General features: G+C 34.8%; 1 protein-coding gene across 3 annotated transcripts in view; it reads left to right on the top strand.

The window, feature by feature from the left end:
- Positions 1 to 16067, top strand: part of SRBD1 (S1 RNA binding domain 1) — a 154113-nt gene that overhangs the window by 72530 nt on the left and 65516 nt on the right. For all 3 annotated transcript variants that reach the window (XM_036435207.2, XM_036435205.2, XM_036435206.2), the window contains exons 15-16: positions 2430 to 2521; positions 6503 to 6585. In XM_036435207.2, coding sequence (XP_036291100.1) covers positions 2430 to 2521; positions 6503 to 6585 — 175 coding nt within the window. The remainder of the gene's footprint in view (positions 1 to 2429; positions 2522 to 6502; positions 6586 to 16067) is intronic.

The raw sequence follows: 16067 nt of genomic DNA, 5'->3' as shown, positions 1-16067 counted from the left end.
GAAATACAATGGCCTCAGGTTAGGAAATGCTGCTGTAATACATTGAAACTGAAAAACCACTGCTAGTATGTTGATTTTTAGCATCATATTATGTCACACTAAGAATTTTCTTTACTTCAAGCTTTATTTGTCATTACATTTCCTCCATCATTATATAGTAGAAGATAAGCACAATCTAAATCTTATGTTGGAGAAAAATCACTTTTAATTTTAAAGTCATTCTCAGAAATTGTGGAACATACTCAAATGTCTTTATGCTTTAGATTCTTCCTTAGATATATAAAAAACAAAACTATCTTTTGATCAATAGTGAAGGCGACAAAATAGAGAAATGTGTTCTTCTGGATCTGTTAAGAACGTAGTTCTTAAGACAATGTGACACTTGTTGTTTAGCACAAAAATGTAGGTTTTCATTTTAATGTGAAGTTGTGAAGTTAATTTATGCTAAAGGAAATAAGCCAGTCAGAGAAAGATAAATACCATATGATCTCTCTCATTTGTGGAATATAATGGAAAATATTAACTGACCAGAGTCATAGAAGCACCGAAAAGGCTGTCCAACTTTTGAGGGAAGGCATGGGGTGAGGGGGTAAGAGATCAACCAACGGACTTGTATGCATGCATATGAGCATTACCAATGGATACAGGAGTGGAGTGAGGGCAGTGGCCAGGGAGAGGTAAATGGGGGGGGGGGGGGGGGAGACTTATGTAATACATTAAACAATAAAGAATTTAAATTAAAAAAGAAAAAGTTACTTGTGCTGGTTATGAGCTCAGTCTTGGGGAATCAAGCAGTTTAGGCTTCAAATCCAGCTCTGTTGCTTACCAGCATATGATGTTTGACACATTTCTTATCTGTGGGGAAAAAAATCCCCTCAAAGGATTAAATGAGATAATGTCTGTAAAGTGCTTGGTTTTGTGCTCTGTGTATGTTGCATGCTCAGTTACCTCTTAGCATATGATGATGTTGGTGTTAATGAGGAACAGGTTGAGCCGCCTTGCTTTTCAATTGCTGATGTTCATTTTTCCAATTATTAAATTTAGGATAGTTGATCTTGGTTGTAAAAATTTAATTAATTAATAAATCTCCTTCCCCGTAATAATCTTGCATCTCAGTGGCTTGTAGTTGTCAAAGTTCAGTCAAAAGTTCTTTAGCCCTGACTAGTTTGGCTCAATGGATAGAGTGTTGGCCTGTGGACTGAAGGGTCCCAGATTTAATTCTGGTCGGAGGTAAGTGCCCAAGTTGTAGGCTTGGTCCCTGGTGGGGGTATGCAGAGGCAGCCAATTGATGATTCTTTCTCATCATTGATGTTTCTATCTCTCTCCCTCTTCCTTCCTCTTTGAAATTATATATATATATATATATATATATATATATATATATATATATATTTTTTTTTTTTAAAGGCAGGGGATAGCAAACTAACCTTTTCACATTTTGCTTATCAGTGTTGGATTGTTACAGGGGGGCAACACATTAAAAGTTATTCACTAAATCAGAATTGAAGTAAACATTGATGAGCAGAGAAAGAGGAGGTTCCTAAGAATCTTAAGCACTAAAATGTTTCTACTTTTGAGTCTTCACACCTAGATGGCCTGTCTCAAGGTAGAGAGCTATAGGTATTGCGAATACTTTAGGTAGATGAGGTTTCTTTGCATAAAATGTTGTAAAGAAGAATTATTTTTTAAATGTTTGATAAACCATACAAGAGTCAACCAATCAAATGTCATGTGTAAGACAGTGTTGCCATTGTGGTTTGAAAAGTATTCTTTGGAGCCAAAAAAGAAAGAAGATAATACGTGTGATGCTTTGATTAAATGATGGAATGAAATAGTTTAACATTGGCATGAAGTGAAATGTTTCAAGTTATCCAAAAAGATGATTTACTGAAAAGAAGTGGGGTAATACCTATCTGATCATTTTGCTATTTACATTGTAGTGGTTAATGATAACCAGATAATGACAATGGCACTGTTTATGGCAGTTGTTTTTGTGCTTTTTCACATATGCAGATATCCACACATATTCCTGTGCTTCCCAACATGCTCTAGAATGACTGATTCAGATGGTAGTTGTAAATGTCATTCAACAGTGGATTATAGTAAACAGAAGAGAAGCTAAATATATTCTGAAATATACTTAATTGCATCATGGGGGAGTATCTAGTGTGCTCATCTATAACCTATCTCATTACTACTGATATAAATCGACTGAATGACTTCATTATGGATTAAAATCTGTGTATTTACTATATGAAGAAAACAAACATTGCTTAACCACTTTATGTTAATGAAAAATTAAGCGTTGTAGGTATTATTGACATATAAAAAGAGCACTTTGCCCTACAACTATTTTCTTACCTAGTATCATTTATTTTCTTTGACCGGACAAAAAATTTGGGAAATGATATTCCCCCTTTCTTTCTTAGTATTGTCAGTGAAGCAGGAGCATCAATCTACAGTGTCAGCCCTGAAGCTAACAAAGAGATGCCAGGACTGGACCCTAATTTGAGAAGCGCAGGTGAGAAGCTGGGCACCATCACAAAAGCATGTGATTTTGACATTTTGGACTTGTATTTGTAGAGAGCAAAATATTTAAATATCCCAGAAAATTTAGAATATATTTGCATAAGAATAGGCATGCATGTTAGAAAGTGGTTCAAATAATAATTATAATTATGGAAAATGAGGAAAAATACTTTTTTCTAAAGAACTCCATAGTATCTAGAGTATATTGAAAAATCAGCTCAAAACATCTCTAGTAAAATTAAATGTTAGTGTTCATAAAAGTAATAAGATATTCTTAGCTTTGTAATTAGAAAAAATATTACTTATTATGGCTTTTTGTTGGCAAAAGTAATATATAAACAAAAAATATTTACAATCAAATGTATGAACATGCACAAGCTTTCAATTTATTGCTGAATATTTGTCAGGTAACCAGTTTCATTTGTCTTGCTTTGATTTCTGTGATCTGGAATAGTTAAAACCTTATGTGTGAAGAAATTAAGATACTTTATTAGAAATTAATTTTTTATTGATTTTAGAGAGAGTATGGGAGAGGGAGAAAGAAAAACATCGATGTGAGAGAGAGACATGGTTAGGTTGCCTCCCGCACACACTCTGACCAGACATCTAACTAGCAACTTTTCCGTGCATGGGACAACGCTCAACCAACGGAGTCACACTGCTCAGGGCTATTGAATTTTTCTCCTTAAATATGTTCCTCAAATTTCATTGGCTATTTTTGAAATCTACACCTGGAGACATGCACTTGATATTTTTTGCATTAATTTAAAGCTATAAACTTCTTTCTTACATCTAGAAGAGCTGGTAGTTTCCCTTCAATTGTTCATTCCAGGGCACAGTGCCCATCTAAAACAATCATCTTTTCAAACTCAGATTCCAGCTTAAAATCTTGCCTCTTTTAGGAAGCTTTTCCTTATCACACTGGCTCAGCATGGTTTCTGCTTTCTTGCCACATACTATTTTGGTACTTTCCTTGTAATAATAATAATAGTAATAATAATAACAACAACAACAACAATAACAACAACAATAGCAGTAATAGTAATAATAAAGGGGATTAGATAACAGTACAGCTGTCCTCAGGTTATGTCAGTTACGTCGGACTTGACATACGTACTTATGTAATTTCATGGTTATGTCGCCGTCTCTCAATTATTTATTAAAAAAAAAAGTTCTATCATTTTGACATGTGTACATAGGTGCTTTATGTTTTGTTTTTATTTACCACAAGTAAAGGTCAGGAATTGTTATCTTCTTTTAAATTTTTTTTTACTGTTTCACTTTCTTAGCTGTGTATGTGCTCCATGTGAGTGACGTAGTAGGTGTTTATGTAGGTGGGTTCTGACTTGCGGCAAAAATCACATGTCGTGCTGTAGGAACAGATCTTTGATGTAGCCCAAGGACCCACTATAATCATAATGGGAGCTGCTAATGTTAATCTTTTTAAAAAACTTAATATATGTGAGACATTGTATTAAATGCATTACCAGTATTATTTAATTCTCACAGTTGTCCTCTGAGAAATTTATTATTTTCACTTTATAGATGAGGAAACCAAGGCTGAAAGGGCTTCAAGAGGCCACATAGCCTGTAAATAAATGTGCACATATTTGTATACTTCTATAATAGAAGGATACTTTTCTTTATAAAAAAATAAGATTCAGAACTCCCCAAGTTGGCACTGAAATGTAATATAACTATAGAGTATAGGAAAAAAATATTGTCTAGGAGTTGGGAGTCCCTCAGACCTCCCACTGCTAAGAGTGCTGTTTCCTTTTCACCACTGGCCACATAGGTGCATAACTACCATACTATTATAGGTGAGACAGAATTACTACAGTGCAGCACGACTCTGAAAATAGGAATTAAAAAAACAACAACAATGGTATCTGATCCTAATTACTCTGATTTCAAAACCTAGCTGTGCCTTCAGTTTTAATTCACTGTAGATATGCCTTTCTTCTCTGTCTCAGCTTCTGTCCATGTGGTAATGACTGTTTGATCCATATCAACTCAGAACACATACATTTTTAGTCTTGAGTCTGGTCCTCCAGGCAAATACTGACAGAAGCTGCGAGTCTTTACTCTGGGTTCTCTAGGGCCCACACACTTCAGTTCTTGTCTGTTTTGTAGTGATTAATGCCAGGGATGACTTCATACTTCATTTGAGACTTGACCTACCTGTGGCTATGGGTTTTACCTTTCAACTCTCCATAACTTTGCTATATCAGAATATAACAGAACTTCAACCTTCATACAAGTGTTAAACATATGTAAGCAAACGACCTCCTTGTTATTACTATATTTTCTTGACCAGTTTATCAGCTTATTGAAAACAGAGGTTATCTTTATATGTGCTTATATTCCCCCATTATAAAAATAATGTACTTGAGAGGCATTTAAATCAGATGGATAGAATTGTAGATAGATGATTCTAAAATCTCATTAAAGTGACAGTAACTTGATAGAATGAAGACATAAACTCACTAGGACAAAGAATGGGAGAGGAGATAACAGCAACATTAGTTTTGAAGCTGGGAAGCAGATGGCTGAGTAATAAGTGATCTAGCCAACTTGAGAAAATGGAATACTAAGACAGCATTGTGGAAAACAGAACTAATCCGTAATAGATCATGGAAACTCTATAGGTTCAGGAAATGTAACAAGCATCTTTAGAAGTATTTTGGGAGGGCAGAGTGGGTGTCAAATAGAGGATTGATTAAAAGTCTGTTCAAAAAGCAATTAGACCAAGTTAAACATATAGAATACCATATAACTCAGCAATCCCATTACTAGGTATATACTCAAAAAAATTGAAAACAGTTCCTCAACAAATACTTGTACACAAATGCAGTGAACTTGATGTTCACAGTAAATTTTATCTCTGATGAGATGTACAAATCAGTGACGGGAGAATCTGGTAATCACTTGTAAGAGGTGACTTGTGTTGCCAGAGTTGGAACAGTTTAACAGGAAAACTAGCCAGGGATTTCCTTTGATGGTCTTAATGTTTTCACTTAAGAATATAGTTCACTTAACCTTCTATATGAGTATGTGACACAGACTAGTTTTCACATGCTTATAACATAAAAGCTTTTTATACGTAAGGCTCAATGTAACAATGCTACTTGGGGGGGGGGAAAAAGATATGCCTTTAGAAGTATCCTTAAGATTCACATTAAATTTCTTTTCTCTAGCAAAATCTATCTTAAAAGCTAAATTTGATATAAAAATTTGTTAACATTTGGTTTAAAAGAAGGCAATAATTGATGCCCATAAAATGACACAAGCAAAGGAATGTTTGAAGTTAACTCCAAGTTTCTTGAACATGAGTTGTGATGGTTGAGAAAGAGATGTGATTAGGAGTGTGTGTGACAGGATAATCTAGTAGTCATGTTCAAGGCAATAAAAGTATTCACACTAGCCAACTAACTTGGTCTCTGGTTGCAAGATATGATCTCATCATTTACTCATCAGACTCTAATCCTAATAAGCATATTTGCCATACAAATGTATACCATGTTTATAATAACACAGGATTATTTAAAAGTAAAACATATCTACTTGTTCTTTGAAATGTGAGGTACTCTATTCTTTTGTATTTATCTTTAAAGAATTAACAGGTAATTGTGTAAATGTAGCAACTACGTTTTGTATTTGTGTCTTTGTGTGTATGTGTGTGTGTGTGTGCGTATGTTTGTTTTTGTTTTTGTTTTTTAACGTATAACCCTTTTTTTGTGCTCAGAAATGCCTCTGGGTCCTGGTAGCATAATAAATCCTGAAATTTTGTATTCATTCTTTTGTGTGAAATTGTTGGTCTGTTTGAGAGGGGATGGAATTAAGTACTTGCATCACGGGGAACTAAAGTGATACTCTTTTTACATTAACATACTTGTGTTCTGGATACTCTTTTTACATTAACATACTTGTGTTCTGATTCTTGGTGGGTTTTTTTTTTTTTTTTTTTTTCCAGTTTCCATAGCAAGGCGTGTACAAGATCCATTAGCTGAGCTGGTGAAAATCGAGCCAAAACACATTGGAGTTGGAATGTATCAGGTAATGCAACATGGATCATTTAATTTATGAAATCCATCAATACAAAGAGCAGTACTCAAACTTGGCGTAGTAGCTGTCAGTGGGAATGGATTTCCAGTTTTCAAAGGTTAGAAGTTTGTGGGAAGATAGATACGAGTTTTAAGTTAGTAGGTAAGGAAGAAATTTTTTCTGGTGTTTATGGTTCTGATTCAGACTTAGAATTCAGTGCAGTCAGATTTAAAGGCTGTTCAAATCTTAGATCTGACCATTAGCTTAATCTGGAGAGCCTCTGCTTTAACATTTATTATAGAATTGGAGGAGTTATGGAACATGGGGGATATGTTGGCTGTTTGTCTAAACCAGTATGAACTATTTATCTTTTTTTAAAATTTCTTTATTGATTAAGGTATCACATATTTGTCCTCAATCCCCCATCCCAAACCACTCCCCCCCTCCAACTTATGCCCCCACCCCCCTATTGTCCTCGAGCACTGGTTATATGTATGCACATAAGACCTTTGGTTGATCTCTCCCTTTTATCTTTATTGACCCTTCAGGAAGAAGCCTGTGGTACCTACTGTGACTTTCCCCCCCTCTGTTTTTCTTTTCCATTTGATTATTATACCTGATAGTTAATTTTTGGTCATTGCCCAGTATGAGATTAAAGCTTTCAACTGTTACTGTGTAGTAGAAATAGTGCTTCTTGTTGTTGTATTTTTAGTTCTTGAGTTTATGAACTTGAAGACAGCACTAAATTTTGGTAGAGTGTTGTCTTTGGAAACCTTGAGTTGAATTATTTTTCCTTTGGTGAAAGTCCCTCTTACATAGGAAGTAGAATATTACCTTTTGTATGATTTTCATGGAATTGGAATGATAGGCACTGCACTTAAAAAAATGTTTTTATTAATTTCAGGGAGAAGGAGGGAGAGTGAGAAACATCGAAGATGAGAGAGAATCATTGATTGGCTGCCTCCTGCACACATCTTATTGGGGATCAAGCCCACATTATAGACATGTGCCCTGACCAGGAATCAGACTGTGACATCCTGGTTCATAGGTCAGCAGTCAACCACTGAGCCATACCGTTCTGTCAGTTCTGAACTTTCTTAAGGAAATATTTGATTAGGTCATGGAATCTGTGACCACTAGAAATGGAAGAAACCTTAGAAATCATCTGATCCTATCCCTCACTTAACAGAAGCAGAAGCTGCATCATAGTTAGGATTTCTACTCAGGACCACACTGGCAAAGCCTGCAGTGACCTGTCATACATTGATAGCAAGTTAGATGCAGAAGCATCCAGACCTTTACCTGGATTTGTTCATTTGGGAAACATAGTTCCAAAGGGTCTGATTTGTAGCTACAGATACAAATACCTAGTATCTAAAGAGCTGTAGCACTTTTATGATATAGACATTGTAGTTGAGAGGAATTATAGTTGTTCAAAATAAATCACCAAGATGGTGGGACAAAGAAAAGAAAATCACACTTACAGAAGCCGGGCAGGCTAATACACTATTGGCATCAAGAAAGTCTTTAAGTAAATGGCAGAGGCCTCGTCTCCAGCTTTGTATTCAGAGACAGCATTTAATCTGAAAAAGTTTGGACCTCATTTCAACAGTACGGAGAAGTAATGGAAGTGTTAAGCAGGGAATGTCATGATCTGATTTGGTTTTTTAAACACTGACTCTGGCTGCTCTGAGGAGAATGATTTAGAGGGGAAGAGGAGAAGCAATAGGACCAGTTTAGAGGCTATTTACATGGCCCAGGTGAGAGTGATGGTGGCTTGGACAAAGCTAACGGTAGTAGAATTGGGAAGAAGTTAAATCTACTTTGTAGGCATTTCTTGGTAATAAGTGAGGGAAAGGAGTTGCTAAGAATTTGCTCCAATGGCCCTGGTATATGGATGATGCCTGAGTAGAGCAGGTTTGGTAAGTATAAGGTCAGTAGTTCTGATTCGGACATGTTAAATTTGAGATGTCTGTAGGAAATTCACGCAGTGATGTCAATGGAGTTGGATATGCAAGTGAAAGATTTAGAGAAATAGCCATATTAACATTGGAGTGCTAGCAAATAATGACACCTGTCAAGGGATCAAGATGGTAGGCTAAGCTCATGATATTCTTTAACTGCACCACTGTCACCATTGCCATATCCACAGCTCCAAATCCCGTAAGAAAAGGTGTGCATATATATCTGTACCTATATAAACACAAACTTTACATGAATAAATTGATGCTAGCCTAGGAAAACAAGAAAGGGTCCCACTAAAGGATGGAAATTTTAGGAATTCCTGAAAGTTATTAAGCACAAGGAATCACATCCATGGAAAAAATAAAACCTGGTGGACCACTCTTCAGAAAATATAGATCATTAGTGTTCTCAAACCAGAATCACATTCTGGGGAGGGGGTCTGGAGTGGTAGGTAAGGAGGTACATGTAGAGTGGGTAGGCCCATTATAACCCCTTGCTCAGTTTATTGTAAATCTAAGCTAATGCACTGAGTATAACACAGGGGCCAGAGAGGCCGGGGATCCTCAAGTAGCCTTTGATTGTCAGGAAGCCTCATCCTGGCAAGACAAACTTCTGACCTATGCTGACACATGGCATCATATCTCACATTTCTCACGTTATCACTTGAAGCAGATGATGGTAAACAGAAACAGCTTGTACAGACAGCCAAATAGGAACTCTGAAATGATATACCGTATTTTTTGGACCATAAGACGCTCCGGACCATAAGACGCACCAGTTTTTAGAGAAGGGAAATGAAGAAAAAAAGATTCTGAAACAAATAGTGTCCTAAAATATTTTATGTGCATTAAAACCCAACATCACAGTCATAAACACATGTAATCAACCCTGTAAAGTAAACAGCAGCATTTAGAACCATTTTAGAGCCGGGCAAGCACACAGAGACCACACAGAGCTGGGCAAGTAAAAAAACTTTTTTTTTAAAGTATATGTGTAGGCTATATTTGGACCATAAGACGCAGGGACTTTTTCCCCCCACTTCTGGGGGGAAAAAGTGCGTCTTATGGTCCGAAAAATACGGTAGTTATCAAGAATCACTAAACATTTTGGGAAAAATTATAATAGAAAAAATGAGGCACCAAACTTAATAAGGAAAAATAGCTCCCAATGAAACAATAAACAGGCAGCAGACTTTGAAGTAAGTAAAATTAATATCTACAGTGAGACAAGAGGGGTTATTGCATTTATAAAGCAAACATGGGATAGAATGAAATGAACCAATCTTAGAATTTATTTATTTATTTTTATTTTTACATTTTTTAATTTTATTTTTTAAATCTTAGAATTTAAAAATATGAGTGTCAGGATTTAAAAAAAAACAATAAACAGGATAAATAGAGCGGACACAGCTAAAAGTCAATTAATGAATGGGAAGGCTGAGCAAAGATTCTTTAGAATGTAGTCTTACACTGAAAAAGGTGGAAAGCATGAACAAAAAAGTCTTATGATTTAGAGGACTTTCTAAAGCTTTTTACATTCATCTAATAGAAGATTAAATAAAAAATGAGACTTAAAGGGATTATAATCACAGAAATAAAGAGAAAATTTCTCTTTTGAAAAGGCCTAATGAGTATTGAATAAAAGATTAACAAAAGATCTACACTCAGCTTGACTGGCTTGGCTCAGTGATTGAGCATTTACCTATGATCCAGGAGATCACAGTTCGATTCTTGGTCAAGGCATATATGCACAGGTTGTGGCTCAGTCTGGAGTGGGGCAAACAGGAGGCAGCCTATCAATGATTCTCATCATTGATGTTTCTATTTTGCCCTCTCTCTTCTTTCTTCTCTGAAATCAGTAAAATGCTCTACACTCAAATGTCAATAACCTATGAAATTTCAGAATGCTAGTAATAAAGATGGACAGGCTAAAAGCTCCCAGAAAGCAGACGTAGTTTATTGACAAAGGGAAGAATCAGGCTGATATCATTCCTATTATGGGTAAAAACAGGGGATGAAAGATAGATATGCAGTGGTTTTGAAGTTTTGGAGAAAAATTATGTTGAACCCATAATTCTATATTCAGGCAAAACAGCAATTCAGTGTGAGAGAAAAATAAAAGTGAAAAATAAAAGCATTTTTGGACTTGCCATGATTCACCTCCTCTGATTGTTACAGACCTCTTTTGAAAGTGTTATTTATGGAAGTGCTCCTGACCACAGAAGGGAGGCAGGGTCCCAAAGAAGGGAAAGGCATGCTGTGAGGAAACAGAAATGAGGGAGGGAAGGAGACAGTGGAGAGCTTCACAGTACACATACTCACAGCAAAATGTACATGGAGTCTCATGATGTTTAAATATGTTAATCTTTAAATAGTCTAGATCAGCTCAGCTCAACATGGGAGGGTAAAAGAAAAAGAAGTTATAAAATATTAGTGTGTTTTTTTTTTCCCCAGGAAAAAGATTTGGATACAATTTGTTAGTAAAACATAATCTGAAATATTAGAATCATAACCATAAATATAAATCATGAGAGTAAGAAATAAAAAGTTTATCATTCTAACCAAAGGCAGAGAAAACGAAGTATGGTAGATAAAATATATAACAACAGGAATAAGTTTAAATAATAGGTAAAGATAAATAGGTTATATTGCCTTAGTAATAGAATCTCAGATTTTTAAAAAATAAAATGTAACACTAAGCTACATATGTGCAGGAAAAAAGCAACCTTGATATTAGAAATTTGAAGAAAAATATCTTGCATGAGAATATTTTTTAAAGTCATAGTAATTTAATATCTGATGAAATAGAATTTAAGGCAAAGTATATTAAATAGGTTAAGAGGAATATTTCTGATGAATGAGATAGTTTTCCAAGAAGATACAATTACCCTGATCGTTCTTTTATCTAATAACATAGCTTTAAAAATATGCAGCATTAAAAACCTAAAAATTAGGGCAAGAGACATTTGCTTTTTTTTTTGTAGGTGTCTTAATAGACCATCCTATATTAACACATGCATTTTAAAAAAGTTTTATTGAGATATAATCACATTTCTACATGTATAAACATACATAAATTCACCCACTTAAACTGTACAAGTCAGTGATTTTTAGTATATTCATAGGGTTGTGAAACTATTACCACTAATTTTGAACATTTTTATCACCCCTAAAAGAAACCATTAGCAGTCATTTTCCATTACCCCTCTTTCCCTTCCCTTAGGCAACTACTAATCTACTTTCTGTCTTCATAGATTTGTCTATTCTGAGTATTTCCTATAAATGAAATTATACAATATGTGGCCTTTTGTGACTGGCTTCTTTTCATTTAGCTTCATGTTTTTAAGGCTTATGTATGCTGTAGTGTGTATCAAAACTTCATTTTTATGGGCAAGTAGTATTCCACTGTATATATAGACTGCATTTTGTTTATCCATTCTTTAGTTATTTTCACCTATTAGCTATTATGAATAATGCTACTATGAATGTTTCTGTGATGTATGTTTTCTTTTCTCTTGGATAAGAGTAGATTTGCTATGTCATTTAACACATAAATTTAAATCGGATGATGAACTATTTGCTACAAGTTCTATATGTAACTAAAGGAAACTATTTGCTACAAGTATATATATATACATGTGATAATTACATATTTTATATTTTAATATAATTTTAATATAATTTTAATATAATTTTAATATAATTTTAATATAATTTTATATTAGTAAGGTTTTGGTGTTTCCTTATTGATTCGTACACAATTTATATGTAGGTTTATAGTTGTTTGTATGGAAAATTGCAGTAGTCATAACCTACATGTCTTTTTCCATATGAATAACTATAAAGCTATTTTTCCCACCCCTGTATTTAAACAGCCTCTCCACATCATTTATCATAGATGAAATATGAATATTTATCTTTATTAAAGAAACCTGAATTAAACAATTGAGTAAATCTTCCTGTATAATAAAAGGTTAATATACAAATCGACTGAATGGTAGAATGTCTGGTCACTATGACGTACACTGACCACCAGGGGGCAGACACTCAATGGAGCTGCTCTCTAGTCGTCAGTGAGAAGCTGGATTCATGGCTGGCAAGTGCAGTGGCAGTGGCAGCGGTGGGAGCCTTTCCTGCCTCCGCAGCATTGCTAAGGACCCCTTGGGGGATTTCTGGTTTAGGCCCGCTCATGGGCCTAAGCTGGCAGTCGGACATCCCTTGAGTGGTCCCGGACTGGGAGAGGGCGCAAGTGGGGCTAAGGGACTCTCTCTCCCCTCAGTGCACAAATGTCATGCACCGGGCCTCTAGTTTGTAATAAAATGATAAACATCTGTGCAAATGAGAAGGATACAGTGAAATGAGCATTCACATACACTGTTAATGAAAGTGCAAATGGTTATTTTTAGCAAATATTCAATACCTATTAAAATGCACTTTAAAAAATGGATCCCTTGGACCTGGTAGCTCTTCCTTTAAGAACCTCTTAAGGCAGTAATAAGAACTACTGATAGGACTTATTTACAAGTTTGCTGTTGTAGCAAAATATTGGAAGGAGCTACAATAGAAGAATAGTTAAATGAGTTATGGATTATCCATCAGTTGAAATACAACCATTAAAAAGTCAGACTTAGGGAGGATTTAGTGACATGAGAAATTACTCTAGATGTAATATTTTTTAATTGCAATAAAGTTATTGATACAGAATTAAAGATATTTACAAATATAAATATTTATATTTACATTTAGGGATTTTTATTTTTTCCTTTTTCAAATTTTCTACAGTGAATAAACTTTGTGGTAAAATACACATCTATTTCTCTATCCCAGCCAATGGGCCACTTAATATTTAAGTCTTCATAGAATAAACATCCAGTACAATCAGAGTGGGACTGAATTTCTCTTCATTCGAGATCTCTAAATGCTTTTAATATAAACTTCATACTTACATGTATTTTGAAGCTGGGCAAACATTGCTAATTTTAAAAAATGAAAACCGTTCAAAGAAAGAATGTTAAATGGTTAAATGAAATAATAGAAGCTATAATATTATTTCAGAAGAAACTAGCATTCTTTTGGTTTAATAACAGCTCAAATGCTAAAGACAGCACTCAAGTCCTTGTCTTAGAAATGGAGAGAACTGATTTTAAAAACACATGCCTGTCATTATTTCTGGAGAGAGAGGCAGCCAGTGCGGTCAAATGACAACATATCCCTAACTGACCCCTATAGACTTTGCTGGAAAGTGGCTTGGTGTTACTCCCAAGAAAACACTCCAGGGTGAGAGCAGGATGATGCAGGGTTGGCTCTGTTGAGTTCTCTGGGACATGGGGAATGGTGGTTTAGCTTGGCCTCCTCATACCCTGAAAGCACAGCTTAAGCAGCTTGGATTTACTTGCTGCTCATTCCTTCCTCGGACCATTTTTAGATACTTTTACGCTCATTAACACCTCTTTGTTAATGAGCACACACAGGAAAGTAAGGAAGACAGAACAGCTCTCTTTCTTCCTTTTGTGCCTCTCTGTTAAATCATTTGATGATGTTAGAGAATGAAATGGTTTTCCAAAATGCGGTTTTGGAACCCTTAGTGGATTTTCTCTATTCAGGCCATCTTTATTCCTCATTATTTTAGATAATGAGGAGTCACTGTAAAAGGAAAATCATCTTCCTAACTGAAACATTTTTATGGTAAAACCTTAAAGGTGGGAATTTGTGTTTTATTTCTCTATCTCCTGTGTGGAATCAGTTTTGGGTAAAAACCAAAACAACTCTTGGGTGGTGACAGTAACAATAGTTAACATGTTGAAATTAGGAAATGCAGTTTTGGTTTAAGGCTGTAAAAGGTTAGTAGGTTCCTCATCTGCCCTACATTGTTTGCCCAAATTCTTTCAAACATTTTAATCCTTTAATTATTTGTTGTTATAAAATGGGATATAGAAAAGAGTTTGTCCCATGGATATCCACTTAGATGACTTTTGACTAGATTTTTGCCTTTATACTAAAGCAGTATTTTGAAATAAATAAACACAAAGATGGAACACAGAATTGTTCTAAAAATCAGGCATTGTTCATAGAGATGAGTTCCTTGCCAAAAGTTTTTTTACTTTCTTTTAATCCTTATCTGAGGATTAAGGACTTTTTTGCTATTGATTTTTAGAGCAAGTGGGAGGTGGAGAGACAGAAGCAGAGATATGTGACTAAGACACATTGAATGGTTGCCTCCCATGCTCTGAATGGACTTGCACCCCAAGACCATAATTGAAGCAGAGACATTCTGGTGGGCAGGCTGTGCTCTAACCATCTAGCTACACCAGCCTGGGCCCAAATGTCTTTATAATATTGCCCCTTAACTGTCCCAGGATATGAGCTATGCATGAATCTCTGCTTTACTTACTGGGCATTATGAATTAAATTCACACTTAGCTTGTAATTGAGGTAATTCATTGGTGGCCATAACTGAAAACAAGTAATTGACCATTAATGAAAGCAGGAACTAAATGTATGAGAATTTGCTAATTATTCATTAAACTTAAAGTTTTAAAATTTCTGTTCTGAATATTTTTTTCACTCCAGATGAATAATGCTTCCTACATTTAAGTATTAAATTTAGTTTTCTCAGGTTCTAGAAATCACTGATAGTGTAATAAACCATGTAAATATACACACACTATAGTATAACACCATTACTTATCTTTAAAAGAAATGTGAGTGTCATTTGAAAGAACTTTTACCAATAATGCCCTACATTACTAACACATATATAATTTTTTAATCTTTTGTTTGCTTACTCTTTTATGTTGTTGACCTTGGACAATGAAACTAGATCAATTTCAGTTTCTACTACAGGTCACCTAGTTTTCATACATCAGCACAAAAATCATACTTAGGATTTCTAAAACTTTAATGCATTTTTAATGTTTAAAATGTTATTATTATGGATTATTTTAAAAATTAAACATGACATTAAAGGTACTACCATAAATGAAAAGTTTAATAAATTCTACTGGCTTAAAATCTAAAATGTACCTGAATCAGAAAACAATAAATAGAAAATCCACAGGCAATGAGGAGGTATTTTCAACAGATATAACCTATAAAGGACACGGACTATATAAAGGTCTTTGACAAAACAGGAGAAAAATAGACAATTTAATAGAAAAACAGGCAGGAGATATGAACAGGCAGTTAACAGAAGATGAGACACAAAAAAGTATAGACATGAAAAAAATTATCATTCTCACTTGTAATTGTGGAAATGCAAACTAAAACCATAATGAGAAATCTTTCAGGTTGTTCATATTTGAAAGAATTGTTGAAAACTCAAATATAAGATTGTATTAGCCCAGTGGTCGGCAAACTCATTAGTCAACAGCCAAATATCAACAGTACGATTGAAATTTCTTTTGAGAGCCAAATATTTTAAACTTAAACTTCTTCTAACGCCATTTCTTCAAAATAGACTCGCCCAGGCCGTTATTTTGTGGAAGAGCCACACCCAAGGGGCCAAAGAGCCGCATGTGGCTTGTGAGCCCA

Source organism: Pipistrellus kuhlii, unplaced genomic scaffold, assembly GCF_014108245.1.
Source record: "Pipistrellus kuhlii isolate mPipKuh1 unplaced genomic scaffold, mPipKuh1.p scaffold_m20_p_13, whole genome shotgun sequence".
NCBI classification, from domain to species: domain Eukaryota; kingdom Metazoa; phylum Chordata; class Mammalia; order Chiroptera; family Vespertilionidae; genus Pipistrellus; species Pipistrellus kuhlii.
Note: the sequence above shows the minus strand (reverse complement) of the source record. Positions and strands in the feature narration are given on the sequence as shown.